Source organism: Nerophis lumbriciformis, linkage group LG05 (genome assembly GCF_033978685.3).
Source record: "Nerophis lumbriciformis linkage group LG05, RoL_Nlum_v2.1, whole genome shotgun sequence".
NCBI classification, from domain to species: Eukaryota; Metazoa; Chordata; class Actinopteri; order Syngnathiformes; family Syngnathidae; genus Nerophis; species Nerophis lumbriciformis.
Window position 1 is genome coordinate 20,159,571 of NC_084552.2, and position 8,834 is coordinate 20,168,404.

General features: G+C 38.5%; 1 protein-coding gene across 1 annotated transcript in view; it reads right to left on the reverse strand.

The window, feature by feature from the left end:
* rela (v-rel avian reticuloendotheliosis viral oncogene homolog A) overlaps positions 1-8,451 on the reverse strand; it is a 28,479-nt gene extending 20,028 nt beyond the window's left edge. The window contains 3 exon segments of the mRNA XM_061961139.2: positions 1,206-1,351; positions 5,263-5,310; positions 8,278-8,451. Coding sequence (XP_061817123.2) covers positions 1,206-1,351; positions 5,263-5,310; positions 8,278-8,284 — 201 coding nt within the window. The 5' untranslated portion in view covers positions 8,285-8,451.
* Between the last annotated feature and the right edge of the window lie 383 nt (positions 8,452-8,834).

The following is an 8,834-nucleotide window of genomic DNA, read 5'->3' on the forward strand; positions in this document are numbered from 1 at the left end:
ATACATATCTAGATACAAAGCAGTATGATTCACAAACGTTAAGTTTTAACATGTTGGATTAAATTCCGTAAAATATGATCTGATTTAATGCAATATGTATGCAATCTGGTATAGTTCCTTGTTTAAACTAGAAATTACAATAACACTTGGTCAGTAATACGGCACTGTTTATCTTAAAATATTCTTTCCAAAAGACCAGCAAACTTTGACATGACATACCGAACCATGTTATTGTGTTTATTACTGTAACACATTACCGGTACACTTAAACTTTGAAAGACCTTCTCACAGTAAAAACAGACTTACTATTCAATAATCACTATTGGCACAAATTGACTTCATCCTTTATATTATCATACAGCGCTAGCACACATTTGTTGGTAAAATGCTATCTTGCTATTTTGTACCAATGCATTTATTGTCCCAAAAGCCATCATTCTCCACAACACTCAAACCTTTAACATTGAAATGGGCTATTGAAGACATTATGCTTTGGCTACAGCTGAGTTATAATAGAAGTTGATGTATTGAATGTCAATGTTTTTGTCCTGTTGTGTCTTTTAACTGCCTGTGCTAGTCTTCTCATTGTCATGTTTTCTCACCAGGTGTGTTGAGATTGGTCGTGCTACTCCTGTACTGTACTTCAGTGCTGGAGTATTGCAACAATTCTATCAAATTTACTATTCCTCTTTAAAAAATCCAAATATCTTCCAAACTTTGGAATTAATTGTGTCCTTGCTGCACATTTAGTCTTTCTCTTATTTGGTTACATTACTGTGACAAGTCTGTTGACAGTTTCATGGGAAGCAAGAGAGGGACGTATGCACACGGCGAGAAAGAGAGATCGAGAGCACAGTAGACACTGAGCTTCCAGCAGTGTAGCAGATCAAATAAACCGATCCATAACTTTGTGATCAGGCCATCGGGCATTTTAAAGAACAACTTTTAAATTAAAAATGATTTGCGACTCATATCGGTTATTTGTTACATCTCTATCCATTTGTGTTACTAGACATATTTGTTCTGCTTTTCATAGGTTTAGCTCAATCTTTGTTTCTCCCACAGTGTCCATAAAAAACGCATGCACATGCATCATGGACAATTATGCAATTACCCCCCCCCCCGCCCCCCCACCCGTCTTCAGCCCTTGCAACCTACCACCTCATATAGATTGCAGTCTTGTGGGGAAACACTGCTGGACTGACCTTAATGGCTGGGTGTGTTTTGGTGGTGTCGTTGCTCTTCTCTCCTGGTATGCTGCCCGCCGAGCGACCCTCGCATTTGTACCGAAACCTCATTCCGCGCTGCTTGGGCTGCTCGATGATCTCGATGAAGGGCTTTGCTGTTTGGACTTAACAGAGGAAGAAAGAAACTATGTGACTGACTCACAGTATCACTACCAGATTTCGTTTCACGCAGTAGGAATGCAACGATTACCGTCATAATGATAAACCGTGATGAAATTCTCGACAGTTAGCATTTACCATTTTAAATTTAATTTAATGAGGTGCGACTTGTCCAGGATGTACTCTGCCTTTCGTCCAAATGCAGCTGGGATAAGCTTTACTTTGAAAAACTCAAAAGTGATACTGCTCATTTCCTGGAGAAGCAGCTAGCATGCCAAACGCTAGCTAGCTTGAATGCGAACATAAATACAAGACACTGACAGCTTTTTCAATTACAAACACCAGTTTTACCTTTAATATTAAAGACTCTATATCCTTTACAAATGAAAACAGAAGAATATAAACATATTAAAACACTCAAAAAATAATCGAAAAATAGTAAACTTTTATCCCCCTAGGAAAGTACCGTATATTGTGTATTTTACTTATTTATTTTAATTAAACTTGGTTAAAAGAGATATATATATATATATATATATATATATATATATATATATATATATATATATATATATATATATATATATATATATATATATATATAAATAAATAAGGACTGGGCGATACGGCAGAAAAATTATCAAGATTATTTTTTTTATATCATCCGATCTCGGTTAATATCACAATTTAAAAAAAAAATTAAAGTCAGATTGTCCCGTGCAGGATTATAGCAAGTACCATTGCATCCCTACTGTTTACTATTGCAGCATCTTGTAACAAGATATTTCCACCATGTTTGATGGAAGTAATAGAAGTTAACCGCTGACAACTAGAGGTGCAACAGTACATGTAACCCAAGCTCCGGTCCATACCTTGGTTGTAGGGCTACGGATTTTGCTTCTTTTTCGGTACATTTTGTGGGAGTAAAGACAACTTTTTTTCCTCTCAAAGCTCTTCTGTCTCTATTTTACCTGTCATCAAAAAGTACATTCTGCAGTAAACAAAGTATTAGTGGTGTACTGAATACTACAGGACTTTTACTTCAAGTTACTAAACAACACTTTCACACGGTAAATTATTATTTGTATTCTTTAATTACTTGTATACGTCAGTGCTTCTCACCAGTGCTTTGGCAAATGGCTAGCGGTTTCCCAGATTGTGGAGTTTTTTTTTAACTCAAATACTGTAGCATATATTGAATACAATTACATTAAAGTGCAGTTTGAATTTGATGTACTGTAAAATAATGTGTACCAACACATAAAACAAGTTTAATGACTATTTAAGGAACAAAATGTTTTTTTATCCACAAACTTAACAATTTCAACAAAAAGTGTCTGTCTGCAGAGTTTTTAAATATATCAGTGTTTCCCACACATTCATTTATTTGTGGCGGCCCGCCACGAAAGAATTACGTCCGCCACAAATGGATTTTTCGCTTTTGACTCGCTCGACCGCTCATAAAAGCAATGGGACTCTGTCTGTGAATGTACCTTGTAGTTACAACTCCGGTGCAGTAGGTGGCGGTAGCCTACTATGCATTGTAACTCCGCCAATAGCACTTAATTAACCTGGTGGGCCAGAAGAAGAAGACGAAGACGACGAAGACGGACGGACGGGATCAAAATACGAGGGTAATATAGCTTATAGCTGCATCGCTCGCGGCTCGTCATATATTTAACGTTAATCCGCGATTTCACCGAGCGTTTCACTGACTGTGAGCAGCCTGACGCTGCTTCATTAACACCGCCGCTGTTTGACTCGGGCCGGGCAGACGCACGTAATAACAGTCTCGTGTTTTCATACCGACGAGCTAACGTGTCCAGGTTATAACCCTGTTGTCAATAAACACACGTGGAGACGGTGCTTCAGATACTACATTAATACTCAAGCTAAAATGTCCACTGCAGCATGTGAATGCAATGAAAATAATAAAATCTGAGCCAACCAGCTGTTAAAATGTTGTCCAGGTTAATGTTTTGGCCGTTAAAGGCCCTTCATTTCAAGATTTCAACTGTGATCGGGCTTTAAACAGGTGGCTGACCTGTTCAGATGAGTGTAACTGCTACTGGTCAAATAATGTGAAATAGCATTTAATTTTACATGTATGCAATGCCATTTAAATGTAATTATAGATAATAATAATAATAATAATAAATACTGTGTAGTGTTGTAAATAGTCAACGGGAAGGATTTTAGTAAGATATAAGCCATGAGCACTACACAGCCAGAAAAAAACCTAGGCAGGACAAGTAAAAATATTGGGGCAAGTAGATTTGAGAAGTCGGGCAAGTAGAAAAATTAGGGCGGAGGGAACAGGTGAGACTCAGCAAACACTGAAAAATAAAGCAGGGTCAGATCAGAAATGCACTTTTCTCATGAAAAGGGTCCTAATTTATATTCCACACCACGGCAAAACATACACCTCTGCCTCTGTTTCACTTTATGTTGCTGGTAAATAATATGGTTGTAGTAGTAGGCTAAAGTTAAATTATTTAGTATGCACTAATTAAAGGGGCAGAGCTTTAAGAGACATTTTAGCTTTTATATTTTATAAGATATATTTTTTTGTAAGAACCACAATTAATAAATATATTTCAGTGAATAACTAATTGTTCAAATCTGTATATAAATATGTACATAAGGTGTTGTAATCATATTCCAACTCCACGTTCTTCTTGGTCATCGCCGCTGATCTAATGTATAGCACCTTGAGACAAGAATATGTTGATTGACAGTCTAAAAATAATGTCTTCCTTCACTCGTTATTTTCTCAGTTTTAAGCATTTTTATGTGTGAAATACAGAAAAACGCAAATCACAATCACAATTTTAGAGAGAAAAATCGCAGTTTTGGTTGCAATTTCTGTGATGTTAACAACTACTTATGTTGACATTAGTCAGCCAGTCGTAGAGGCGTTGGCATAAGCAGGTTGGTGTTCCTGGTCGAAGCCGGGTGGTCAAATGGACAACATAACGCTTTGTACAGCTTTCTTGCGTGTGGCGAGTACGTTTTTAATGTGTTTAAAAAAAAAAAGAAGAAAGCTAATTGGTAGAGGTGTGCATCTGTTCAATATGAGACGTTTGATACGTATCTAGATACAAAGCAGTATCATTCACAAACGTTAAGTTTTAAGGTGTAACAATTAGATTAAATTCCATAAAATATGATCTGATTGAATGCAATATGATGCAATCTGGTACAGTTCCTTGTTTAAACTAGAAATAACACTTGGTCAGTAATGTGGCACCGTTTATCTTAAAATATTTTTTTCAAAAGACCAGCAAACTTTGACATTACATACTAAACCATATTATAGTGTTTATTACTGTAACACATTACGCTTAAACTTTGAATGACCTTCTCACATTAAAAACAGACTTAATATTCAATGATCACTATTGGCACAAATTGACTTCATACTTTATTTTATCATACAGCGCTAGCACACATTTGTTGGTAAAATGCTGTCAACTTGAACACCTGTTCTAATGTGTGGCACCTTGAGACAAGAATATGTTGATTGACAGTCTAAAAATAAAATGTCTTCCTTCGCTCATTATTTTCTTAGTTTTAAGCATTTTTATATGTAAAATACAGAAAACGCGAATCGCAATTTTGGAGAGAAAAATCGCAGTTTTGGTTGCAATTTCTGTGATGTTAACAACCACTTATGTTGACATTAGTCAGCCAGTCGTAGAGACGTTGGTCCTGCTAGAAGCTGGGTGGTCAAATGGACAACATAATGCTTTGTACAGCTTTCTTGCGTGTGGTGACTAAGATTGTAATGTGTTTAAATGACATCGGCTTTGGCGCTCCTCAAAAGATATACTTTTGATAATACTTTGAGCTACAATGTAAAAGTTGTCAAAGTAAACGTCATGCATGTAATTGAAGAATGTGATAATCCTCTTACCTGCGTTGACTGGGTTCAAACCCCATCCGTACACACCTGGAATCACCCCTGGAACACACACAAGGGCAACATGTAACACACGTGATGACAACAATTACACAACTCAGCACATTTTTGTGGTAGGCTTCTACTTCTCGCTGTGGTCACAGCGGAAGCGCTCCAAAGTGGTGAAAGGTCGGCAAGATAAGGGGCGGGGGCTTCCAGATGCATTTCCTTGTGTGTGTGTGTGTGTGTGTGAGAGAGAGACTACAAAGAGTGCAGGGAAGAAATGGTGTTAAATGGCATGCTGCCTCCATTGTGGTCGACAATGCTCTGCTCCAGGTTCAGGTGCTGCAAGGAAATGTGTTTCTGTTTACATCTCTAAGGACGACATCCTGTCATTGATCGGCAGGGAGTGTAAAAGAGAAAGTTAAAGCGCATGTGTGACGCGCATCAAAAGTGTTATCTAATATGTTGGAGACTAAAAGGCAAATATCTACAATTCCCTCGTTAGTCAATGCTTTTTAAAGTGTGAGCAGCCAGAAGATATCAGATGAGGCCCAGCGGCAGCTTGAGAAATATAAAGAAGACTAGTTTTGTTCAAGCTAACTTCAGTTAAATGCTTTTTAGTTCCTACTAGGGTTGTACGGTATACCGGTATTAGTATGGTACCACGATACTAATGAATCACATTCGGTACTATACCGCGTCTGAAAAGTACCGGTTCATTCCCTCCCGTCGTCGTGTCAATGCTGGTTTACGAGCAGACGAGCATGTTCGGTAACGCACAATCACGAAGTACTTACAAGCAGACAATGTGTGTAGACAGAAAATGGAACACGGACGCATTTTGGCTTAAAAACTAACGATAAAGGTGAAGTTATAACACTGAAACGCTTTCAGAAAGAGGAGCTTTAAGACATGGCTAGCGAGCTAGCGGCTAAAGTCCAGCCGCTGTCGGCAGTGTTTTAGCTACTTCTAAATCACTAATCCTCGTCTCCATGGTGACAAATAAAGTAAGTTTCTTACAAGTATCATCCCTGCAGGACAAGGAAAAGCTAAACATGCTTCACTACACACCGTAGCTCACCGGCGTCACAATGTAAACAAACGCCGTTGGTGGATCTACACCTGACATCCACTGTAATGATACCAAGTACAAGAGCGTATCTATTCGATACTACCATGATTAAGTCAATATTTTTTGCCATCACAACATCTTCTTTTGTTTTTTTTAAATGTATATTATGTTTATAAACTCAGGAAATATGTCCCTGGACACATGAGGACTTTGAATATGACCAATGTATGATCCTGTAACGACTTGGTATCGGATTGATACCCAAATTTGTGGTATCATCCAAAACGAATGTAAAGTATCAAGCAACGAAAGAATAAGTGATTATTACATATTAACAGAAGTGTAGATAGAACATGTTAAAAGAGAAAGTAAGCAGATATTAACAGTAGACGGATAATTCATTTTTTACCACTTTTTGTCCTTAATAATTTTGACAAAATAATAGAATGGAAAATGACACAATATGTTACTGCATACGTCAGCAGACTAATTAGAAGCCTTTGTTTGTTGACTTACTACTAAAAGACAAGTTGTCTCTAGTATACCGTGAGATATTGTCTGGTGTGCCGTGGAAGATTATGTAATGTTACTTTATTGGGTTAAAAAAAGTTGTTATGCAAATCAGTAATTATAATCCGCAAATGTGCCGTTGTTGAGTGTCTGTGCTGGCTAGAGCTCGGCAGAGTAACCGTGTAATACTCTTTCATATCAGTACGTGGCAGCAGGTAGCTAATTGCTTTGTAGATGTTGGGAACATGGTTTGTCGTTATCCCAATATGCAAACGACAGCGGGAGGCAGCGTGCAGGTAAAATGGTATCCAATGCTTAAACCAAAAATAAACAAAAAGGCATTGAAGCTTAGGGATGGCTATGCAAAACGAAGCTATAACTGAACTGGCTGCAAAGTAAACAAAAACAGAATGCTGGACGACAGCAAAGACTTACAGCATGTGGAGCAGCAGACGGCGTCCACAAAGTACATCCGTACATGACATGACAATCAACAACAAAATAGGAGCACAAGACAAGAACTAAAACACTACACACAGGAAAACACCAAAAAACTCCAAATAAGTCACGGCGTGATGTGACAGGTCGTGCCAGTACACCTACTTTGAGACAAGAGCTATAGTGATGCGTGGTTGGTTATGGTTTGAATTCATATCGAACAATTCCGAGAACGACTATTTACTGTCAATATCGGCTGCTGGGTTTCATTTTTTTATGTTTTCCGCAAGTGGTGTGCCTCCGCATTTTTTCAATGAAAAAACGTGCCTTGGCTCAAAAAAGGTTGAACATCACTGGTCCAGTATGTTCACTATTTTATTTAAGGACAAACTTGCAATAAGAAACATAGGTTTAATGGAGCCTAAGATGTTGTGTTAAAATAAAGCCAATAATGCATTTTTTGTGGTCCCCTTTATTTAGTACCGAAAAGTATCGAAATAATTTTAGTACCGGTACCAAAATATTGGTATCGGAACAACACTCATTCCTACTGGGAGAGAGTAAACACAGCCTGAAATGACGTCTATGCTGTGGGTCCATTCCAACCACCTGTAACGCATGGTGGCTTTTCGCCACTTCCACAATTATCTGACAGTTCCACTCTGGAGCCCAACTTCGGCTACGTTGTTCATTTTGTAGACAAAATCGAGACATTAAGCGGGCAACAAAACGTCAAACCGTATGATTGTCAAAAGTTGTACGGCCTCGACGCTCGTAGTAGTAGGAAATGCATGATCCAACAGGCCTCGAACAGCTCGCATTCGTACCAGGAAGGTTACCCGCGCCAAGAAAAGTCCGTGTTATCTCGTTTTAGGAACCTTTTTAAAGCCATAAGCAACGTTGACGTTTCCACTGGTGGGCAATGGGGGGTTTCCCCTGGGCGCACAAACAACACCCCGTCCACTTTCACCTCCAGTCTCCACTAAAGTACGCAAAGATACGCTTACCGTCCATGGCGCCACAAATCCCTCTTCTTCGGTTTGCTAAAAGATGTAAACAATAAAAGGTGCGTAGTCTTGGTAAAAACAAACAAAAAAATACTTGGCTAAACTGTTCGCTGGTGTGGCCTCCTCATTTCTCTCCACCCACTTCAGCTGTGTTCACGTAATGCACGCTGGGACACAGCGTCAAGCTGCGTCACTTCAACACACGCAATTTCCGGTAAGACAACCGCCGCAATCTAAGTTGTTTGCGCAATAAACCAACATACTTCGTGAGTAAACATACAATAGAGAACATTCAGGATTAATTATTTTTTACACAATGCACACTATTACAGTAATTCGACTGATAATAATTACCATGCAGACCTGCATAGAAGGCAACATGTTTTTCAAGACTGTCAACGTTCTAACCACGTTTGACCAAAAGTGTAAATATTCCCTCGTCTTTTGTGAAGCAGTCGAATGTCCATGATTGCATTTGTTGAAGCAGAAAGAAATGCAATTTAACGGAAGTCGATGCTTTTATTTTATAACCCCTAAGTACGTCGACTACCAGTTGT